This window comes from Centruroides vittatus, unplaced genomic scaffold, assembly GCF_030686945.1.
Source record: "Centruroides vittatus isolate TY-2023 unplaced genomic scaffold, ASM3068694v2 contig_883, whole genome shotgun sequence".
NCBI classification, from domain to species: domain Eukaryota; kingdom Metazoa; phylum Arthropoda; class Arachnida; order Scorpiones; family Buthidae; genus Centruroides; species Centruroides vittatus.
The window spans coordinates 1111334-1137220 of record NW_027122575.1 but is presented as its reverse complement, the minus strand read 5'-3'; the positions used below and the strand labels follow the sequence as shown (position 1 = coordinate 1137220).

The 25887-nt window shown below is 30.3% G+C and overlaps 1 protein-coding gene across 8 annotated transcripts in view; it reads left to right on the top strand.

Moving 5' to 3' along the window:
• The window catches only part of Ufd4 (ubiquitin fusion-degradation 4-like), a 166108-nt gene that overhangs the window by 70465 nt on the left and 69756 nt on the right, over positions 1-25887 (top strand). For all 8 annotated transcript variants that reach the window (XM_067280333.1, XM_067280332.1, XM_067280330.1 and 5 more), the window contains 6 exons: positions 6317-6484; positions 10076-10216; positions 10395-10541; positions 13609-13712; positions 20785-20893; positions 22160-22294. In XM_067280333.1, coding sequence (XP_067136434.1) covers positions 6317-6484; positions 10076-10216; positions 10395-10541; positions 13609-13712; positions 20785-20893; positions 22160-22294 — 804 coding nt within the window. The remainder of the gene's footprint in view (positions 1-6316; positions 6485-10075; positions 10217-10394; positions 10542-13608; positions 13713-20784; positions 20894-22159; positions 22295-25887) is intronic.

Sequence of the window (25887 nt, the reverse complement as noted above, 5' to 3'; positions counted from 1 at the left end):
CAATGTGAATGATATTGCACAGGTTGTGCTTATTTGTAGATATGTTAACTCTGATGGACCTCATGAAGAGCGAGTTGATATATTGTCACTTACAAGACAAACTCGAGGTGAGGATTTAGAATCTGCTGTTACCAATTGTTTGAAAAGTAAAAGTATTGATATTAATAAAATAGTATCAATTGCAACTGATGGAGCACCAAGTATGAAAAGTGAAAAGAAAGGTTTTGTTTCTATGTTTAAGAAACAAATTTTGCATGACATTTTTTTCCAGTGCATAATCCATCAAGAGGTGCACTTCCTTTGGAAAGGTTTGTGAATGTTATTTTGTTTGGAAAAGTTTGTTCACAAACCTTTCCAAAGGAAATAACATTAGTTATGGACCTGGTTGTACAAATTGTGAACAAAATAATGGTAAGACCACTATATCATCAGCAGTTTTGTGAATTTCTTAACGAAGTCAATAGCCAATATTCTGATTGACTTTTACACAATAAAGTAAGGTGGCTTTCCAGAGGGGCAATGTTAATGCAATTTGCTGCTTGCATTGAAGAAATAAAGTTATTTTTAAACCAAAAAGATCTTGAATACGCTGAGCTCAATAATCACGATTGGTTAAAAAATTTTATATTATTGTGGACATGATCTCACATTTAAACACACTAAGCAAGAAACTACAAAGGAAGGGAAATACAACTATTTTGCTTTTAGAAGTACTTGCTTTTGAACAAAAATTGTTTATCACAGACCTAGAGAAAGGCACATTGATACATTTTCCTATGTTGAAGAAATATCAACAGGATCATATTTCAATAGATTTAACATATTTTGTGCAAATAGTGGTAAATATGAAATTGGAATTTGGTGAGAGATTTAAAGAGTTTAGAAAGGAAAAGGCAACCTTATTGTTTTTATTGAAACCACTTGAAATTAATTCTACCAATTTGAATTTTTCACTTTTTTAGTGATATTGATCAAGCAGTTTTTCAACTAGAACTAGCAGATTTAAAAATCAAAGAAATGTGGAGTCAAAATTTGTAAATCCTAAAAGTGAGTTAGAAAATTTAGAGAGACAGAAATTACTTTTGCTGCTCAACATAAATAGTCTGAGATAGAAAATCTTAAAAGGCAAGATCAAGTTGTTTTTGATACTTGGAGCAGTTTGCCTGATACTTACATTCAATTAAAAACTTGTGCGTTTGGACTTCTGTCGATTTTTGGATTGATTTTTGCAGAGACGGACAGAGATTTTCGAACATGAATTTTATTAAAAATAAACTAAGAAATCAGTCGAACAGTGTGAGTCTGCCGTCTTGTTTGAAAATGAAAGTAACATCATATTTACCAAATTTTGACAAACTTTTTTGAGAAATTCATCAACAAAAATTTCATTAGAAACTATATATTGTTCTTATTTTTTTTAATGAAGTTTTCTGTTTTAATTTTATTATTCATACAAGTTAAATATATTATAAAATATTTGAAATCCCAGCATACTGTTTGACCAAAGAAAAATATTAATTTATATGTAAGAATGTTTAAAATCACTTATATAATTATTAATTAAAGTAAAAAATTTTATAATTATAATTACGACTATTGTAACATTAATTGATGATAAATAATTGAATTGCAGTGTATTTTATTACGGCACCTTAAGCAAAGCACAAATAAACTCATCTTAACAAAAAAGAAACATGTTTTAGGCTCACTTTTCAAAAATGTATATTTCATAATTCAAGTTGCTGACTTGCAGCTCTAAGTATTATTTTGGTAAATATAATTCTGAAAATGGCTCTTTATGCAAAAAAGGTTGCCGATCCCTGACTTAGCCAATTGTTTTGTAGACTGTACTTGGGCTTGTCAGGAAGAGAATATTGCCCCATTCATTCAAAGTTTAATGTCAATGTTTTTGGCACCATTTTAAATCGGCTTTTCTGTGCACAGGAGTCAACAGAACACAATGTATGTACTTGGCATTTGGCAAAAATACCATTTGCTTGAAGCTTCCTGTAGACAGTTTGTTGCCAATATCAGTTGCCATAGTAGTAACTATCTGGTATATATGATAGACATGTCTATCAGATATTCTTTTGTTTCATGCTATTAATGTTAAATAATGGTCCTGTTGAGAGCTAGTAACTCTTAGACGTTCACTTCCTGGTTAACATTCAGCAGCTGCTCTTTGAAATCTGGCCCAAAGTCTAAATAAGACACTGCAATACATTCAGAGTCTTGGGTACATCTGTTCTTGAATGGCTTGCTTCTAGCCTTCCAATAATTCTTCCTTTCATAAAATTGTCTGTGAGAAACTGGAGGGTAGAGAGTCAAACTCGAGACCTCCTTTTAACTCCTTAATTCCCCTATTTTCCCCGTTAAAATTGAAATTAATGATTAAGAATAATTAAAAATAATTAAAAAATAATAAAAACGAAAAAAAAACGAAAGAAATGTGTTAATTTTGAAGAAAAAGCTTCAAAGTACAATTTCCTTTTTCTCGCCTATCCGCGAAATCTGACACTGATGAGTCATTGTTTACACAGCTGGATGACCTTGAGAACAGCTGGTGTCGTCTTTCGCGGGACATTCTCATGAAACTCTCGGGAGGAGAAGGGTAAAAAGTAGGGTGAATACTAGATGGTGGTATATTTCTAAATATTTTTTTTTAATTACGATTTTAATTGATATTTCCGACCCCCCCGACTTAATTAAACGTAATTATAAAAAAATCTATTAATTAAAAAAATTAAAAAACTATTGGATGTTGTTTTTGACATCAGAAAATAGCTTTAAATAACTTTACCGAAGTAAAATCGACGCACTAGAAGTTTAGAAGGATGAATGAAGTTCCATAAAAAAATCCCATAAAAAAACAATTAAGCGTTAATTACGGTCATTAAAGGTTAATTAAAATCGCAATAAAATTTTTTCGCGCGGGTAAAAATTTTTCAAAAAATTTGGAGACTTAGAAAACATTCCAAAGATCAAAAAATTTTTTTTCGGGTCCCAAAGTACCGTTTTTTTGTAACGCTATAAAATTTTGTCCGAGTTATCTCGGATTTGGACGTCTATGCACGTCAATGGTCGTTAAGGGGTTAACAGCGATGGTCTGGTGAAGACTACTCACATTGTCACTGGATGGCTAGGAGGGAAAAAAGTCAAGTGGGGAGGTCACGTTGAGTAAGTCGATAGAGTGTTGGCAATACATGAGCGAGAGCAACCATTTTAAAATTCAACCAGTTTAATAGAAAAATAAAGCATAAGATACACTATACAAGCGACAGATACAATTATAGCTATGCATTACTATGCTACAGGTCAATGACCTGGACTATAGGTGTTTATAATTATTACTACTGGCCCTAACTCGAATGCTGAATGATCGAGAGAGAGAGTTTACAATTGAGAGTATAATACCTCGAGACTCGATGGTTCCGGATCTTGTTCATTCGATGTTGGTAAGAGGATCATGGATCTAGTCAAGGTAATTTCCAGGTGGCCCATATCTGGATGGTAGTGTAAAAAAAGACGAAAAGTCACAATTCACCAAGTCAAGTCTACTACTCAGGGATTGATCTCCCCAACAGTCATTATATGAGTATTCAGTGTGGGAATCTGATCAGGTAATCGTTTGTTTGGTAGTGCTGACACAATTGTTTGTTAGTGCTGACACAATTGTTTGTTAGTGATGACACGATTGTTAGTTAGCAATTGTTTATAGATTTCCTTCTTTAAACTAAGTTAATGATTAACTTTCTCACATTTGACAGTTGATCGTTAGAACATATTTGTGCTAATTTTGTGGGTCGATATGACTTGTTGACAGTTATGTTAATATTTGATATTCTCCTGTTCTTATTCTGTGGGAATTGGAAGGAAAAAAGGGGAAAGTTTCTAAAGCTGCTTTTTTTTTAAAAAAAAGAAAAAAACACCCTCTGGATCCTCACATTTATATGGTGTCTTTATCTGTTAATGTCATACAGTAAAACAGTAACCATTGTCAGTGGTTAAACCTTAACAGAAACGATGCCATGCTATTTCTGTATTTGTGGAAACTGCATACTTTGAATAAACTTGTGCTTTTTAATTGGAACATTCAACTGTATTTTATTTTTAGGTAATAGTAATAGTAGGGCTTAGTAATAGGTATTTATTATCTGGAAATGTTCATAAAAATTTATTGCTGTTTAGTTTGTTTATTTTTTCTTTATGTTAAGATCAGATGATTGTTTTTATTTTTGGACATGAATGTGAAATAAATAAATATATATATATTTTAATACTCATGTCCCAAAGAATAAGAATAATCATTTAATGTATATATTTATATAATAATAATTATTATTATAAATTACTTCTAATTTACTAATGTGTGTGTGTATATATATGACGATCTAGTAAATTTTGTGAAAACCATTTTTTTTCCGTAGATGTTAATAGTTTATCAATTGCAAATTTAGATTTTGTCATATTTCTTGAACACATTCCTCAAATTTTAAGAAAATGCTCTTCTATAGACATTAGAAAAATAATTTATTCAATTAATTAACTAAAATAATTAATTTAACTTAACTGATATTTAGATAATTTTTTGATTTGTAAATATGTACAGTGAAACTTCTCTAAAGCAGACATTTTTTCATAAGACATTTTTTTGTGTTATGATTGATGTGTTGCTCTGTCTTAAAGGAAATAATAGATTGTCATTGAGTTAACTTTTTGTTTGAAGTTTTTGCAGTTGCAGTCAATTGATGCCAAAAACTTAATACTGTATGTTGAGTTTTTAAAATCAATTTGACTGCTCTGTTTTATTATGACATAGTAAAAATTTTTATGTTGACTAACTTGCTATTGTGGGAGTTTGCTTTGTGTGTCTGTTTACATCAGTTTGTAGGAAGCATGTGCACTTTACACCCATAATTAGTAGAAATAATGCTTTCCTATGCACTAACATTTTTCATATTGATGAGGTTGAAAATAGTTCTGCAAACATTCACTCAGTCTCACAATTATATGTGTTGTCTTGTGTTATTTTTACCTTCTCTCTCTTTTTACATTCTCTGTACAGATGTGATGCAGCATTTTCAAAAAACAGTTTCCTGTTTAGGACAGTCACTTGTCATAATTTGTCATCCATACTTTTCTGTTTCATTTCCATTCAATTTAAAATTTTGTAACGTCTATATTCTTGAAACAACTTAGCTTTGCAGGCACCTTAAAACATCTTGGTTTGGCAGGCTTCCAATTTACCAAGGGTTTCTTGTGTTCTCCAATCATACTTGCACTTAACAAAAGTATTTTTAGTTCTTTTGCTACATTGCTACCAGAACACGATTCATGCCTGAAGCAGAGTTAAGAAATGTGTCTAAAGAACACAAGAGAACAATCCTGTTTGTGATATTCAGAAATTTCACATTCTCTTTTAACATCAGATATTTATGTGGAGTCTTATTAATATTCAGATTCTCTTTTTAACATGGAAAAAGTATATGTTCTGTATTCACCACAGATTAACCTTTCAACAGTGGAACAGTCAGATGTGACACTACCACTTAGTTGTGGGGAAGAAATGTGGGAAATTTTTGAAGTATTTTTTCACGCTTTTTTTTTCATTACTGTTTCGGAAAAAGATTTTGTAAACAGTTATGTCTAGTAAAGAAAAGTCTTTTTTATTGTTACATAATTCATTTTTTATGTGAATTTTTTTTTCATGGTAGTTTTTGGCGATACCCCCAAAAGAATTTAGCAAATATATACATCCCTCACCATTGCCACATGATCGCCCTTGACAAATATATTCATTGCTCACTGCTGAGTGGTTAAGAATACAACTGTCAACAACTGAAAGTAGTGCAAGATGTGGACAACTGTTAACATCTCGCACTATTTTCTATTGTACAAGAATTTTTATAAATAGCCAATCAGTAATAGAGAGAGTTGCATTTATTGAGTGATCACATCATAAGCAAAAAGATGGATCTCTTCATAAGCTACTGGCCTTATTTTGGATTGGTCATCGACAATCCAAAGTAGGGTCATTAGCTTAGAGAGGTTAGTCTTCTTGCTTATGACACATTCAATCAATAAATACAACTGTCTCTATCAATGAGTGGATAGGTAGAAAAATTTCACTCCATCATAAGTGATATGTGTGATGTGTATAAAAGATCATAAATCCATCATAAATTTATCTTGGGTAGCCACCTTCTTTTAACAGAGAGTTTCCCCTTCTCAAATGTCCATTATAGAGGGGTTTCACTGTATATATAAATATACTTACATTTTAAAAATCAATACAATTATAACAAATTGTTTACAGCAAGCCACAATTCTTAGAGAAGATTTGCCTGGTTTTATTTTCGAATCTAATCGAGGAACAAAACATACCTTTACGGCAGAAACATCACTAGGAGCAGAGTTTGCAGCTGGTTGGACAGGAAGAAGAGGACGAAGACATCGTTCAAAAATGGAAGCTTTAAAGCAAAAGGTAAATTTATTTTAGATTTAATGAAGTCGGATACATTTTAAATATTTTTGAATATATGATTATTTATGTAGGGATTTTATCATCTGATTTCTGAAAATATCAGATTAATATGGCAATAATCTTTATTTGAATAAATGCTTTTTTGAATTCTAATTTAATTATATTTAATAATAATTATGATTGAAATTTTGTAATTATGTAGCATTATAATAGTGATTTTAAAGTTGATGATAATATACTGCATATCTAATTTGTCAAAACAACAGACAAAATGAAATAATTTAAAACAATTCATTTTTAAAAATTAAAAAAAATTTGATTAGTTTTTTAATATATAATGACTTACTCATCTGCATTTCAAACATTGTATTTATAACATCACTAAAGTTTAATTAATCATTGCAATCATTCCTTATCTTTGCTACACAGTATATAAGCAATATTTGAATGTTTAGCAATACAACTATATTTATATTACTATACATTCAATTATATCTCTAGTACTAGTTAATTAACATCCAAAGACATCAGTTTCTACAATAACATGAACAATTTTTTGGAATTGACTGAATGATGGGGATTGGGATACATGGGGATTATAATTAAAGTACGTCTATTCAATACTATATGGAAGGATATGAAGATTCCAAACTTAACCAAAGTTTGTATTCTAACATTTCTGGACATGTGGATAAGATTTCTATGGGAGAAAATTTAGTTTCAAAGTTTACCACTATAAGACTTTGGGTGTTGTGAGCAACAAAAAATACCTTGACACAATTTCTTAAGTTGAACTTTCAAAGCACAATAGCAACACTGGCATTGTTTTCCTTACAGGAAAGGTGCATTTAGGCACAGTAATGACCATTACTGTTGATATGCAGTAATACAAATGGTATTTCACATAACATAGACAGTTTTATACCCAGCAGTTGACCATAACATATAAGCATTATGCATATGCTATGTATTTGTTTTTGTCACTTGCAGTGCCACAAATCCCATAGTGTTTTGGAATTAAATTTTTCATCCTTAGAAACCTGTTCCTCATTTCTTGAAATGTCAGCATACAAAACTTGGTTGAGTTTCGACTGCTATGTATTTCTCCAGACAGTGTTGAATAGGAATACAGTAGAGCATCAATTATTTAAACACAGATCAATCAAAACATCGGTTAACCGAAAGCGTTCCAATTTAGAATGAAATGGTATTAGATTCAAAGGTCAACTTCTCTTCTTTATTTTCGCTGAAATCATTTGTCATTAGCCACAAAGGATGGGCACTCATCAAGTGATTTAATGTTTTGAAACCATTTTCTTCTTCCCACTCGATGGAATGCGAAAGAGACATCTTCCCTTTTCCATACACACCGTCTGATCTAGCAACTGTTGATTCAGCCACAGAATTTTCTTCAGGAATAAAAAGTCGTCAAAAAACAGGTAAAAAAAAATTGGGAAAGTTGTGTATAGGATGCAGTCACAATCATTTAAGGCATGAATCTGCCTTTGTGTTATTAGAGGAAGGATAAAATGTAAACAAATGAAGTCTTGGTGGTTATCACATTCCAAGTCAATAGCTATCGGTTCAGGTGGCAGAACTTTGAAATATTGTCATAGTTGATGTACTCAGTTTTCTTATGCTCTCTATACAATCTGCATCATTTGGCATTAGTCATTTGGACTTTTCTGATTCCTTTTAAATTTTTATTTTCAATGATATACATTTCCTTTGCAATTTTTTCTACATTAAGAAAATTTTCTTCAACTCGCACACTTATTGGCTTATAACTTTACATATTCTGTTTTGTCAGTTATTATTGTTAAATAATATTGCAGATCCTGTCATTCTGTACAAATCAACACCAATTTCAACATCTTATCTTTTTGCAATCCCAAGTTATACACTGCCCAAATGCCATGTGGCATTGCCATTTTCAGTGCTCACAGGCAACTACAAACCCCTCCTAACAGCTGCACACCCCACTACTCACCATTTTAAATACAAACATAAACTCTCTATCCAACAAAATTTTCATTTTTAACATTGTGGATTTTTTACCTGTTTTTTACCCTTGTTTTTTAAGAAGTATTGTCTTTAAAAAACCACGTTAACTGTTACTTCTGTGGTGATGTAAAAGAATTAAGATAGACTCAAAAATATTATAAATTTTTGTAAATAGTCTAAACTTCAATTATGAGGGAAAATTCTAACTGTTAGATTTTCATTTATAATTTACAAGATATAAGAGCGACAAATCTTGCCATTCGTTCCAGTTTTCATAGACCCCCTCCCCCTCTATACCAAACCAAATTTAAAAACATATTCAGGTCAAAAAGGAACAAGAGCAACAGACGGATTCCACAGTATTTGCTAATTCCCTGACTTTCTCTGACATTTGATGCCATTCCCTAAATTTTCTGCTAAAAATCTTATTCCCCAACTTTCCAGTCTGTATGGACCCTGAATTTAGTCATTAAGAAAAAAAATCTTCTAACCTCTTAGATATTATTGGAAATTATTTTGATATACTGTACATCCAGCAAGTGTTTCTTGGTTTAACCACTATCGTATGTACTTGTAAAATAAAAATTAGAGGTTTTACATTTTGTGACTTTTTCCTGTAGTATACTGCAAGGTTTGTTTCTCAGCTGTTTATTTTATAGCTTATATGGATTATGTAATTTATGATTTGCATTTTATTATTTTAGTTTACATGGGTAATTTTAAAATTTATTAATTTTGATAAGTTTTTCAATTTAATTTATTTAGGTTATGCCATTTTTTTTAATCTTCATTTAATTTTCACATATATTTAATTAAGTCTGTTGCAATGTGTTTTTCTTTCATTTTCAATTTCATTTGTTTTATGGTCTCCATAAATAATAATCAAAGCTTACTTTTGATTCAAAGGTTGCTTTCAAACATTTTGACAAAAATGACTAAAAGGTTTTTGTCATTTGAAGAAGAATTTTATGGAGAAGTTATCATTCTGCTTCTACTGGAAAAGTTTTTAGAGCACTATTATTTGCTAATTTTCAGAGTATTGTAGACTATTGTTTACAATTTTGGAGTACAGCTATCTTCTTTATTACATAAAGTATTATAAATTGAAGACTAAATACAAATACAAAAAATTGATGTCACATTCTTTAGTCACAGGAACACAATTAACATTTGCAGAGCCAATCTTTTCAACCCATCCCTTCAATATTATGTACTATATATTATACAATACTATAATATATATGCCATAGTCTCTTAAGTTACTTTTTAGTTAATTTTTAAAATACATATTCTTATTTATTTAAGAGCAAAAAATGCGTAAAATTTTAAATATTTAAAAAAAAAAATTTTTTTTTATATTTGCAAAGTTTTATCAATTCACCCCTCAAACTTTCATTGACTCCTAAGGAATCAATAACCATTGAATGCCTTGTTTCACAATTGGACAAATGCTTGAATGTTTCCTCTGACTGTTGTTTATGTATTAAATACAAAGTAGTTCTAATGTTTGGCTTATTACCTTTTGATTTACTCTTATAAATTTTTTATATTAAATTTATTATTATTATTATTATTTTTAATTTATAGGTAAAAATTCAGGCAAGAAAAATATATGATAACAACTTCAAATCTGCTCAAGCACAACCTCGAGGAATTGTGGCTAAATTATGTACAATAGTAGCACAAATTGAATGGGCTTGTCACAAACAATCTTCTAACTTTCAACATGTAAGTATCAAAATTTTTTCTGTGATTTAAAAACAGAAATTAAACTGAATTTAAGAAACAGTTAAATTAATACAAAATTTTAAAAATAAAGTAAAATTTTTGGAAAAAGGTTAGAATTTATATTAGATTAGTGGTAAACTAAAAGTCAGTTTTAATTTTTTTTTTATTGTTTATATAGCCTAATGAATGGCAGAAATGGCAAAAAATGCTAGAAGGTGCTTTGGAAGAACTAGCTTCTCTTTTACAAGATGAAAGAGCTGTTTCTGCTTATGAATTACATAGTAGTGGATTAGTTCAAGCATTATTGAAATTATTAGGAAAGCATGTGAGTTTTAATATTTATGATTGATTTAATTTAATTACAAATATAATTATTTTTGTATTTTTAAAAGAATTTAAACTTATTTCAAATAATTATATTTTTCTTACATTTATACTAATGTATCTATTTCATACTATACATAATTTATACATTTCATAGAATGTCTTTTATTAATATTTAAAAAGAGCTTGATTTCTTGAAATATTACATGTTTATAATAATATCAGCCAAGCTTGAGTCTTTATAATCAAATATCTAAAAGCTGAATTTTCTCAGGCTATATAGTGCAAAAGAAGCCTGAAAATATATTGTTGGATCAATAAGTTCTCAGATTTGCATGGATGGAGAAACAGAAAACTATTACACTTTTTACTAATAAAAGGCATTACATTATTATATACATTTATTTTTCAATGTCCTTGTTCAATTTTACTTTACACATGTTCACCAGTAGAATGTTTAGCACATCTTTAGATGCTTTTTTGAAGAATGTTGGAAGACAGTCAAGTCCAGGCTCTAATGCATTACCTGAAAGAGTTTCCTTGTTAGATATTATCTTCTAGAAGTAAAACAACTAGAAAATCAGTGTCCAGTTTTATCAAAAGCAATTATTATGACATCTGTTATTTTAGTATATTAATAGTATAGTTACTTTCAAAACATAAATTTATTTATAAGTAATAAAATCTTTCAATACTATCTCACATTACGTTGTTATTGAAGTACAGTTTTAAAATATTCTAATGTGCAACCTCAATTTGCAATATCTGAAATCTGCATAAATTTTTTGATTTGTAAATTCCTATTCATTTCTCATCTTTATTTCTAATTATTTGAAAGATTATTTTGTTTCTCTTGGAAACGTTATCTATAAATGATGAACTTGCCAATTTACAAGATAATTGGATAAGGGAAGGTTGATTTAAGAAAAATTATGATGTTTCTCTTAAATAAATTAAAGCTGTTGAAGAATGAATATAGGCTGTAGATTTTATAGTGTAATATTTTTTACAAGCTTGTTTTAACTGGTCAGTTGACTAGATAGATATTTTCTCTTACCAAGTTAAAAATGCTTTTTATTTTATTATTGTAGTTTTTAAAGATAACTGGCCTATGAATTAGTATGTTATTGTCATAGTATAGTATTGATTTATTGTTATTAACTGATATTTTTAAATTAATACCACTAATCTTAAATTTGTATTAGCAGCCAGTTAATATTGCAGGTTAATCACCTAATTTTTTTTTTTTTTTTTTGGAGGGAAAATACAGTACTTGAAACAGTTTATTTTTATCTAATGTTTTGACAAATTGTTTGAGACTGTTTTACCTCAAATAGTAACATTCTTGAATGAATCAAGCTTTTAATAATTTTTTATAACTTTTTTTTCCACCTTGGATGGAATCTTTCTCTTTGAACATTTACACTTTGGCACAGAAAGCTACATGAGATTATATTCTGGAATTTTCTTTTCTACTTAAATTACTTCTTCATAAGACGTATATGGAAATAATTTGAAATATTTCTATTATTGAAGGAAAATTGTACATGATACAAAAAATACAGGCAGTATAAAAATTTTTATGTTCAAAACTTGACTAAATTAGCAAAGAGTAGCTATAATCTTCTTTACCTTAGAAGCCAATTAGATATATCCAATCAAAATCAGTCAGAAATAGAAAACACATTTTGTATGCTTAATTCAAGTGTGTACTAAATACAAATGCATTAGATACATAACATTTTTAATATATTATATGAAAAAAGTTTTAACAATTGTATCTCTCTCTTTACTTCTGTGATAACAGTGAACATTAATGTGACCATAGGGCCGGTATCTTTTTGATACCACGTCAGGATGACACCACTGTATCCTTAGATTGATACAGAAAATCAATTGCGCGAGCGGTTACGTATGGGTTAGACCCGGAATGAAGCGAGTGGAGAGGATGACGAAAAGAACGCACCCAGAGATTTATATATAAAAATATACCCGTTTATTTTTTCCATAGGACTAATTAGGTACAAACGATTACTTTACAGAAGCTGATAAGATACAGGACACACGATCCGCGAACATAAATTCCACGCAGATTAGAGAGAGAGAGAGAGAGCTTACAAATATTCGCGTGTAGGATAAATACCTTAAGATATGTAGTCGGATGTCGATGTAATAATCGATGATATCCTTATAGACGATGATCTTGTTGATCGTCGAAAATGACTCTGTCCACTAACAGGTAATAGTTGTTCAGATAGGAAGTGTAACGACGACAGTTCGGCTTGAATATAGATGATGAGGGAGGATCGGCGGCGACAGAACTATCCTTTTGAGCGCACAAACACACGATCAGTAACAACTTCCCCGTCTTGCTCATCGTACTCCCCTTTTATATGGGGAGGGAGTTTGCAGGCCCTTCTTTGATTTCGTCAAAAGAGATGATCTTCTTGGACCAATAAAATTATTGGTGACGTAGTCGTGTCACCGAAATTTGACTCGTCTTAACAAGGAACTCAACACGTGGGAATCGAGTTTAGACCGCTCTTATCAGAAAGTTTTATCAGTCGATTTCCCGTTTAACCAACCCTTTTTGGTCTACTTCGTTCCGTTTTGTATAAAATCTAGAGTTTGCATAAAATATAGTTAAAAGATTATAAAGGTATATATAAATGATAAAGTTCACAATATCCCGATCGTCACGTTAAGAAATCAGTTTTGCTTTTTTGTAAAAATATAAATGTAAAGAATAAAACTATATATTAATATTTCATTTTTTAAAAATAATGCTGATGTTTTACTGTTGATATGTAGTGCACACATTTGTTTTTTCCTCTTTAAACTTTATTATTAAATGAGATGATTTAAAATATTCAATTTTATAAATACTTTTGTTATAACAACAAAGTGTACAAGTGTGCATTCTCCAATTCTAATATAAAGATAGTATATTTAAAAAGTGATATAATTTATCAAAAAATTTACATTGATACTATGCTATTTTATGCTTTTCAAAATTCTGAAATCAAATTCTATTAATTTCAATGATTATGATTTCTTATTATTATTAGAGTTATGATGAAGGTACAAGTCTTGTTTGTCATTCCAATAAATTATTGAAGAAAAGAGTGAGAATATTTAGAAAATGTTTTTCCAAAAAATCTACATTAGATGGGTAAGATCTATATTTGTATTAAGTTTATTAAATATAAAAGTATAAAAGTACACTAAAAGTTAAAGTATTGATTAAGATAGTATTGGATATGCATAATTTAAAAATATATAAAATATATTTCCTAAGCATAATATAATTTACTTATTACATACATAAATTTCTGTGTTTTATGTATAAAATGTTTAGCATAAAGGGTGAAACACATATAAAATATGAAATCATTTTGAATCTATTGTAATATTAAGTAATGTTGATAAACAATAAAATTAAAGCCATTTATTGAAATTAGCAGTTTGTAAAATTTTGTTTATCTTGAGACAAAATCACATTTTAATTAGCAATTTGTATTTTTTTGAATTTCACAAAAAATAAATAAATTGTGATTTTCAGAGTTCCTACATACCTGGAAAGTCAGGGATTTTCATTAGTGTTCAGAAAAAGTCATGGAATGTCAGGGAATTTGTTAAAAATTGTCAAAAAGTCAGGGAATTTGCTTCCTTGGCTGTCTTGTTGATTTTTTTTTGCTGACAATATGCTGACTAAGTGTAGCTGTCTGCAGGTAAAAAGAAGTAATGTGGTACAATACAATTTATGAAAAGGGGTGCAGAATATTTTCAAGACCCAAAATTTCTCCCATGCATACGTAAGATTTTTACAAAAGTTTACAAAATACAAAAAATGATAAATAATTTAAATGGTATTATTTATAAAGTAAATATTTAAAATCTTGGCGGATGGTATTTAATTTTAAAAAAAAATATAAAAACGTCGAGAATATCTTTGCTTTCATTCCGTCTTTTACACCAGCAACAGTCCAGAACAGAATTCTTATATGTGGAGATAACTTTTCTTTTGAGGCAACGGCCCCACAACATCGTGTAAATGGAAACAAGTGAAAAACCAATTTCACAATAACATGTGCAATTTTATTGTGAAATTGGTGGTGAAATAAACAGTCAATTTATGTAAAAAATTATGTGACAGGATTTCCAGTTTAAAAAATTTTACTCTTTCTCTTCCATTTGATCTTTATATGCTTCAGCTATATTTTAACTTTTTGTATTAACAACTGTAATTTTGTGATGATATAATTCCCTGATAACTGTTATATTCTGTCTCTTTATTTGTATCACATTCAATTTTATTTTCTAATACATCTTTTCTATATTTTGCAACTAATTTTAATACTTTTATGTTGAAGTTAGCATAATTTCTTTCACTACTGGAATCAATCATCTATTAAACTTAGAAATCTTGTTTGTAATTTACACATGACAATTTGCACAGATACATCCTGATGCACTAGGAAAAATCAGAGAGCTTTTAACATAACTCTTCATTTCAATTCAAGCATTCTGTAATCCAGTGTTAGACTGGGTTGGTAAATATGAAAAGTAAAGTAACCCTTAATCTAGAGTTATCAGCTCAAAATCTCAGATTATGAAACTCAATTTAAAACATTGTTGAGAACATGACTATAAATGATATTAAATACAAAAGTCACTTTCATAGCATTCTATAAACTTAAGGAGGATATTAATTTTGAATTTTACAATATAATTTCTAAAAGTTCTAAACATTTCCATAGATTGAAATTACTGGTTCTTGTAGTTTTTGATATTGTAAAAAAGAATTAAATTGATTAAATAATTTACTTTTTAAGAAAATAGTGCACAAAAAGTATCCAAAAGTACTTTATTAGCCCAATGACTTGCAACTTGTAATGGTGAAATTTGCAGTTGTGATGTTTTACGTTGCAACCATAGTGAGAAATGTTTGATATATTTTAATTATTGTAATGTACTCATTTTGCTTTATTTTAATTATATATTATGGCATTTAATACAAACAAGAATATTTCTAAGTAAAAATAGTAAAAAATAAACATGGCCAACAGTTATTTACATTTAATAAATATACAATAAATATAAATACAACTTTTTCACAAAGATAAAATCTTTGCTTCTGTTTCTCTTTTGTCATTTCGCACCATCAGCAGTTCAAAAAAATTCACAAAAATACGGAGATGGCCTTCTTTTTTAGGCTACTGCCTCTACAATAAAAAATGCAAAATATAGTAAAAGCATACTCTGGTGCTTATTGTGATAGTGACAGGAGCACCAGAGTATGCTTTTACTATATTTTGCATTTTTTATTGTAGAGGCAGTAGCCTAAAAAAGAAGGCCATCTCCGTATTTTTGTGAATTTTTATGAACTGCTGATGGTGCGAAACAACAGAAGAGAAACAGAAGCAAAGATTTTATCTTTGTGAAAAGTTGTATTTATATTTAATGTATATTAAAGAATATTGCTCATTTCCCAGGAAATCTTTTGGTTAATTTTAAGTTAGATTTTCTAGGAACCAATCTATAGTCAAAAGAGAGGAGGAATTTATGCAATGCAGTTTAAATTCAATCTCTCTCTGTCTCTCCCATACTTTTTTTGTTGTGATGTAACATACGGGTTAAGGAATATAAATATGATAGTTTTTGGTATTCAGATACATTTATTTTTGATATAAATATGATACTGATCAAATATCATAATAATATAGCAGTAATACTTAGGAAAAAGTATTTCTGCTATATCAGTAATTAAAATGAAAGTTTTCAAGTAGAGTTTGGGCTGCCAAAAGAAATTCTGTCATGTAGCAGTTGCTCTAAAATTCTTATCCAGTTTATTGTAGCAAATTCTTGTAAATGATAATATATGTTATAAAGATTAAAAAAAAAAAAAAAAAACTATAATAATAGAAAATAAATGAAATCCTTAAATTTATTATCATTTCCAAGCCATAATTAACTATTTCACAACTAAATTTTTGTTCAAATATTTATTTTCTTTAATTATATTTAATGTAAATTAAATTTTAAGAATATATTAATGTATAACTATTCTGAAATTCATTAAAAATAAATTTGTCAGTTTTGTTACTGAATGCAATTTTAATGATGATGATGATATTTAAAGAATTATTATTTTTATATATATGAAAGGTTCTATAATAATAATAATAATAATAATAATAACAACAACTCTCCCATGGTCACCACCTGGTCGTGGTGGGAGAGCCCAGTAATTTTACTGATCCATAGGGCAATGCAGGCTGGAGCACAAGCTCCTGGTAGGGACACCCATGCCAGTAAGGTCTATGGGGAGAAATGAAGCTAAGAGTGACCACACACCCACATTCTGTGGAGATATGTATCATGGTAGTAACCAGATCTAAATGTGATACCGGCTCGGACGTTGCCCGGGTTAACAAGGTCCGCGTTCGTGAGTTAGGCAGAGGCTCACGTTCGAAAAATAGGCCACAGTCTCCCTTGGTTACCGGTGGCGAAAGCAGCACCGGCCCAAGCATGGCTACTGCAATGCCCGCAACAGATGTGAGGAACCAACCCAGCCTTGGTGTTTTTGTGGCAATGCATCCACAGACCACAAAGGCTGGAAAACCACGCCAACGGATGAAATGGACGAGTAGAAATGAACGAGTTTATCATCCGTACTTACTACACGATCACAAAACTCGAAACAAACATGACAGCATACAGACAACAACTACACCATAGATTCACACAACAGTATCCTCATCTCACTGTCACCGAACAAAGGGTTGTTGATCAAAAAAGAACAATTATACACAACAACCTTATTCCACAAACAACACTTGAACTTATCAAACAACAGGTTGCTGATCAAATACATCAACAGACAGAAACATCTAACATTAATGAAGATCATGTAACCTGTCAGGATAATCCAGGAACAAGCATTGATAATAACACACATACAACAATTACCACTAATGATACTACAGACACTTCCTCATCCATCACTGATAACATAGACATGGATTTAGTTAATACGCTCTCACTTATATTTCAGGAAACACTCACTAAATATACAGGCACAGATCCCACACAACGACCACGAATACCAAAAATCAACGCGTCAAAGGAAATAGGAAAAACACTAAATTATGTAAACACTCACTTAATACCACACTACATTCATTCAATTTCTACACTCTCAGACATTCATACATTAGTTTATGCTGGGGCAGTCACAGTAGTGACACAACATGGACTGAAAGTACAATCACAGACAAATACACAGAAAACACAATTCTATCACAAACCTGCCTGGCAGAGAAGAATAGAAACACAAATAAATGACATTAGACAGCAATTAGGCAGGCTGACACAATACACTAAAAACAACATAACACCCAAATTAAGGAAACAACTCAAAAACATTTTCAAGAAAATAAAAACACACACAAAACATGAACGTCACAACACACACATTACAGAATACATTGATACACTAAAACAAAAACTTGCTGCCAAAGCACGTAGACTCAAACGATACAAAACATGTACACTACGAAAACAACAAAATAAATTATTTACAAACAATGAAAAACTCTTTTACAGACAAATTAATAACAAAGCAAACACTGATACACAGCACAGTGGCACACCAACAGAAGAAGAACTCACAACATATTGGTCTTCTCTTTGGTCCAGTGCTGTCACGCACAATGCTGATGCAGGCTGGATCGAGGAGGAGAACAGAAACTTGCACAACATACCAACTATGCCCTGTGCTGAAATAAACATACACGATTTCCAATACACTGTTAACAGAACACACAACTGGAAGACACCTGGTGTAGACAACATTCACAATTTCTGGTACAAAAAGTTCACATCACTGCACCAGGAACTAGCTAAACACCTAACACACATCATCATCAATCCACAAGACATGCCAAATTTTCTTACTCAGGGCATCACCTACATGAAACCTAAAAACAACAATACCACAGACCCCACACAATACAGACCAATTACATGTCTCCCAACACTGTACAAATTATTGACATCCTGTATTGCAAACAAAATATACAAACATGTTGAAGAACACGACATTCTAACAGAACAACAAAAAGGTTGCCGTAGAAATCACAAGGGATGCAAAGAACAGTTACTCATAGATTCAGTCATTCTACGGCAAGCACACAAACAACACAGAAACATACACATGGCATATATAGACTACAGAAAAGCATTCGACAGTGTTCCACACAGTTGGCTGCTACATATTCTACACATGTACAAAATACATCCATCACTCATTACATTCTTCCAAAACACTATGCAGCACTGGAGAACAACACTACATCTCAGGGTTCATAACACTTCCATACAAACAAACCAAATCTTTATTAGGCGAGGAATTTTTCAAGGAGATTCCTTGAGTCCTCTCTGGTTCTGCCTAGCCTTGAATCCATTATCCAACATGTTAAACAACACACAATATGGCTACAATATCAGGCATGAAAAAACAACACAGTATACACTGTCACATCTCATGTACATGGATGACATAAAACTTTATGCATCCACACAAAAACAACTTCATCAACTCCTACAAATCACACATTCATACACCAAGGACATACAAATGGAATTTGGCCTAGATAAATGCAAAACAGTTCACATAGAAAAAGGAATCCTGAAGAAAGAAGATTTTGCGCTTGGAAATGGAGACATAATTGAATCCATGGAAGAGGGCGAGTTCTACAAGTATTTAGGATTCCAACAGGCCAAACTAACAGAACATACACAAATAAAGCAAAGATTAATTAAAGAATACCAAAGTAGGTTAAATGCTATTCTCAGAACACAATTAAATGCAAAACACACAGTTAAAGCAATAAACACATATGTCATCCCAGTACTCACATATTCTTTTGGAGTTATACATTGGACTCACACTGATCTTGAGCAACTCCAAAGGAAAACAAGAACAACACTTACTAAGCATAAACAACATCATCCTAAATCCGCCACAGAAAGATTAATCCTTCCACGTAAAGATGGCGGACGTGGCCTGATTGACATAGTTAACCTTCACTACAAACAAATACAGTCACTGCGAGAGTTTTTCTACAAAAAACAAGAAACATCACAATTACATAAAGCAGTAACTCTAGCAGACTCGAATAACACACCATTAAACTTACACTCTCATAATATGGACACAACACAACATATAAAAAGCATAGACACCATTAAGCAATCGTGGGCTCGAAAGGCACTCCATGGCAGGCATCCTTACGATCTGGCCCAGGATTTTGTTGACAAAACTGCGTCAAACAGCTGGTTAGCTCGGGGATGCCTCTTTGGGGAGACGGAAGGATTCATGATTGCCATACAGGATCAGGTCATAAATACTAAAAACTACAGAAAACACATACTCAAAGATGCAACACTCACAAATGACACATGCAGAAAATGTCACGTCATGCCAGAAACTATACAACACATCACCTCTGGTTGCAAGCTCTTGGCACAGACAGATTATTTACACAGACATAATCAAGTAGCAAATATAATACACCAAGAGCTTGCAAAGAAACACAAATTAGTAGACATCCACGAACCATACTACAAATACATTCCACAGACAGTATTGGAAAACAACACGCACAAAATGTACTACGACAGAGCCATAATCACAGATAAAACAATTTACCACAACAGACCAGACATCACACTCATTGACAAACACAATAAAATCACATACATTATAGACATATCCATTCCAAACACTCACAATATACAAAACGCATGCACTGAAAAAATTAGCAAGTACACAGAACTCGCCCAGGAAATAAGGCATCTGTGGAGGATGGATAGGGTGCTTATTGTACCTGTTGTTCTCTCCTCTACAGGTGTCATACCACACACACTACACAAAAGCCTGGGCACATTAGAATTGAATAGAAACACATACATCACTCTACAGAAGGCCACTATATTGAATACATGTCATATTGTGAGAAAATTCCTGAATACAGACACAGACACTGATACACTTCTTTAATTTCTGTTTTGGTTACTATGCCTTGACTTTGGTCCGGCATAGTACACAGCCACCGGTGTTAACCGAGTATATCTCACTTAACCCAACATAATAATATATATATATATATTATTCATAGAACCTTTCATATAAAATTTTAAAATGATTTCTGTATAATAATAATATTATTTATTTTCAGTGTTGTTCCTTCAATTGCTCTTGTAAAAAAGTTAATTTCAGTTTTGGAATCAATAGAGAAATTACCAGTATATCTTTATGATACTCCAGGTTCCAGTTCTGGGTTACAAGTAAGAGATAATATTTTTTGTATGTTTTTGTTTCATAGATTTTTGAAATGTGAAAATACATTCTTCAATAACACTGATGTGAATATTAAGTTTATATGTATGTTAAAATACCTTTCTAATGCAATTCAAAAATTTTATTTATAAATTTCATCTCATTAATTAAGAAGAAATCTGATTTGGGGGAAATTAATAACATGTGAAAGTGGGTAAAATTGAGTGTTTCTGTCTTTCTTCATTGATTTAGAAATCTGCTCAACTATTTCATCTTTTCATCTGAAAATTAAGTTGAAATACTAAAAATTTATATTTGATCAAATTATAAACTAAATGATTTTAATGATGAATTGGAATAATGTTACTAAATGGTAATCAGTAGTTATATCTACGTGATGATACAAGATTTTTTTGTTTATAGTTTATTATTAACAAATTTTATATATATTTTTTAAAACATAAGAACTACGTTGTATAATCAATATGAGAATTAGACAAAAATTATTGACATTACTACTATTAAATAAGGAAAATGATTTTAAAAGCAAGTATTTTTGAATAATTAAACTTGAGAGTCATGTTTTAGGTCTGAGCTTACAATATAAACAGTAACATAATAATCAGTAACAATTAGATTATTAACATATATCTTTTTATTTGATTCTGGAGACTATTTTGTCTTTGGTTGGAAAATTTATGGAACAAAAATGAATGTTTCATATGTGGATATATAAGAAGAGATTATTACAATGCATTATTAGTACCTGCAGAATAATTTGTGCTTTTGATACATTATTGTATTAAATTTTTACAAAAGTTTGAATTACTTTAATGTTTTACTATATAGTATTGTAGTAGTGGTGGTGTTTTGCATATCTTCTGACACGATGGCAATGAAAAATTTTGAACTTCCTTTAGTTAAAAATTTTATATTTGAATTCAATTTCATTTATATTGTTATATTAAAAAAGGCAATTGAAATTAAATGTTTCAGAAATTAAACAAACTGTTTTATAATATTACCACTAAAATTAACTTACTGTTTATATATAACAAGATCATTTATAATTCTTTATTCATGCTAATTAATTTCCACTTTTTAAAAATTAAAATCAACTTTATAATAGATTATTAATTCAAAGAAACAATTACTTATACTTTTACTATAATTTTTTTAATATTACTGGAAGCAAGTTTCATTCTTAAATGTTTACAAGGTATTCTTTTAAGTAAAGATAAAGAATAAAAATATAAACACTTTTTTATTTTTAGATTTTGACAAGAAGATTACGATTTCGTCTTGAAAGGGCTTCAGGTGAACAGACTTTAATTGACAGAACAGGACGAAGTCTAAAAATGGAACTTCTAACAACTGTTGGTCAATTGGAGAAATATTTAGCAAAGATGGTCAGTATTAATCTAAATTGTTAAATTGTAAATAGAATTACATACTTTTTCTAATTTTTTTTTCCTACCCTTAATTTCTGCTTAGCCTAGATTAATTAATAAGAGTTCATTCTTGCTTATTATGGATTAGTATACTAGTTTGATGAATGAGATATGAAACCTGACATATCTGAATCAGATCATTCATGAAAATTCAATGATTTGTCTGGTTCTAGGTTTGGTCCCTCAGAGTAGAAAACATATGTTTCCATTCATCCATCCAGTTTTCTTTGTGGTAGATGATTTGTAATTATTTATTTATTGACTGTTTGAACTCATTTTAGTTCAGTAAATAAGTTTTTTAACCATACTCTGCTTTATTGGAGAGCTTAATTAAATTAAGTTGTGAATACATTTTATTTTCCACAGTTCATGATCAGGAGTGTACATCCCCAGAAGAAAATTTAAAATACTATTTAGAACATTGAATGTAACTGTTTGAGCTTTCCAATAAAACAGAATTTAATTAAATTTGATGATAAAAAATTAGTATTACTTTTAGAATAATGAAGCTGATCAATCAGTGCAGGAAGGTGAGGATTTTAGAAAGATAGAAAACATTTGAAATTGTTTCAAGATTATTTTGCAAGTAGCAAATAGCTAGAAGTTTGTTCATTTCTTATATGGGGGCTTAAGGAAATTCCGTTCCAATGGAGTTAGTCTGGCAGATAGAAAGATTTTAGAATATGTTTAAGTTAAAAGGTTATTAGTATTCTAAATAGTATTTTAAATTTTCTTCTATGGAAATATACCCTGATGATGACTCAAAAGGTGTTAAAATATTTTAAACTTATCTGAGCCTTTGAAAATTTATATTTTTACTAGTGATATTAATATTAGAAATGAATGTTTTTTTTATTTTTCTTCAAAATTACTTATAAGTCAAAAACAAGTAAACAAAGGTTAAAAAAACAAGTTGATAAGTTTTGTGGAAAAATAATGTACAAAATGTAAAAATATATACAAGGTCCAACACACATGCAAAAACAAACTAAAAAGAAAAAGAAAGACTAACATATAGCTCGGGAATCGAATGGGCAATGAAGTGCAAGAATGAACAGTGAGTTCACATCAAGTTTCTTGTGAAACTGAAGAAATCCATGACATATTTTTCAATTATTGTACGTAGCTTATAGTGATGAGTGCATGTCTCATGCATGTGGTTTTGAATGGCACAAATGATTTTTGGAAGGCAAAGAAAGCATAGGCTATGTTGATTTTTATCTTTGATATTCAGGGTATTGTAATGGCAGAGTGGGCTCCCAATGGCTAGTCAGTATTACCTTGAAGTCTTGATGAAATTGTGTGAACACATGAGAATAAAACAATCAGAATTGTGGAGAAACAGTTTGATTTTGCACCAAGACAATAGATCAGTTCACAGTGCTTTTCTGTGAAACAGTTTTTAGCTAATTGAGACATCACTGTGCTTGATTTCCACCTTATTTGCCTTAGGTTGTTTTGTGTGACTTCTATCTTCTATCTCTTTCCAAAGATCAAGTTGGTGTTCAAAGTAACCCATTCTTTCTTGGTAGATGATGTGAAAGCAAAGACAATCAAGATCTTCAATAGCCTCGATCTGCAGAATTGCTTTCTTTGAATATTGGCAGCATCATATGCAGCTGTATGTCAACTCAGAACTATTTTGAAGGAGATCATAATTGATTTTCTCAATTTGGTAAATAAAAAGAGATACGGGCACATTCTCATTTTTTTCTGTGTCAGACCTCATATATATACAGTAGAGCACTATTTATACATCTCTCAAAAGACCAAATCGAAACAACCTTTAACCAGAAAGACATATAATCAGAATTTAAGTCCACATGCAACACAAAAAAGCAAAACTAATAGATTTTAAAACACACTCATAGTATTACAGCTTTTAATGTATGTTTCAACATTTACCTTTTATTTTATATTTTTATTATGGTAAAAACATAATACAGTAGAGCATCGTTTATCTGAATCAATTGGGGACTGGGGTTGTTCGGATAACTTATTTTTCAGATAACCGATTATGTATGAAAAAATATATTAACCTATCCCATGTTGAAATTTTTCTCCGTTGCGTGTCGCTTCGCGTTTAATTTTCATCGATTTTAAGCCTAACGAAAATTTTTATAATAATAATTGTGGCTATTGAATCATTAAAAATTATTTCTTTATTTTGTACAAACAAAATAAATGTATTGAAAAATATAAAAACAAAAAAATTATACTTTAGAAGTTAATCTTGTATCAAAAATGTTCAATTAAGCACAACACAGTCCGACTGGAACGCTTTCGGTTAACCGACGTTTTGGCTGATTGGCTTTCGGATAAACGACGTTCTACTATACTTTCTATTGCACATGTTTTTTTTGTAGTTTCAATGGTCAAGTAAACATAATAAACAGTAATAAATTCCAAAATGATTTTGGTCTGTTCAAGATTGAAATGAAATACTCTTGTAACAGGTAAAAATATGCCTTGTATTTCTGATGTTACAGGATACTCAAATCTGTAAACTTCTGCAATATTGTGATCACTTCATATTTTTTTTTCTAATAATTCAGGTAATTCTCCCTTTAAAAATTCATACAAATGATGGAGGCAGTTTTATGTTATTTAATTCTGGAAATGTTTTTGGTAATCTATTTTCACAAACTTACTGTAAACAAAGGCTAACAATGTGAGGTTTATTCTGTTTGCTACTTTCAATTTGCTATGGAGATTAGGTTGGTCATTGTGCATTTTTACACAATTCCATGTCCTTTGCAGAAAGTTTTCTGGGTTTTTGAACAAAATCCTAACACATTATCTGTACATATTCTCTTCAGAGTCGTCTGAATTTCTTTCTCAGCTTCTATTTTCTGGAGAAGGATATGAGAATAGAATAAAAATGTGCTCTACGAATTTGAGTATATTTTATAAAAGAATGTTGTGATATCTGTGATACTCAGAAAGAAAACAGTGTATAGATAACATTCTAATGAATTTAGATGTATAAATGGCCTATTTTATCACAGAATAGGAATGTTTTGGGATCAACATAAAATTATGTATAAATATGAAACACAAACAGTGCTCCACGGAATAAATTACAACATATTTTATACTTTGTAAATGGGGTTGTCCATAAATTACATATTATTTTATTTTACACCTATAATTCCACATTCCCTGTAATGTTCTATAATGATGTCTCACACATCCAAAATTACATAACACACATCCTTGATTTAACCCCCTTAATCGCATACATATCAAAGGGTACTGAACATTGCATTATTAGTTTAATAATTACATGTTTAACATGCAAAGCAGTGATATAGACAGTATGATTAAATTCAGAAACAAAAATGAATTATTCTGTTACTCAAAGATTGAGACCTTAATACTATGTAACATTTTTGTAAATACTTCTACTTTCTTATAATACATTGTAATGATTACTTGCATACCTACCTACATTGGTGATATTCGAAATATTTAACAAAGGGTTCGTCAGCAGAAAATTTTTCCCTGTCAATCACCGACAAACGAAATGGAAGTTTTGGCTAGAAATAAAT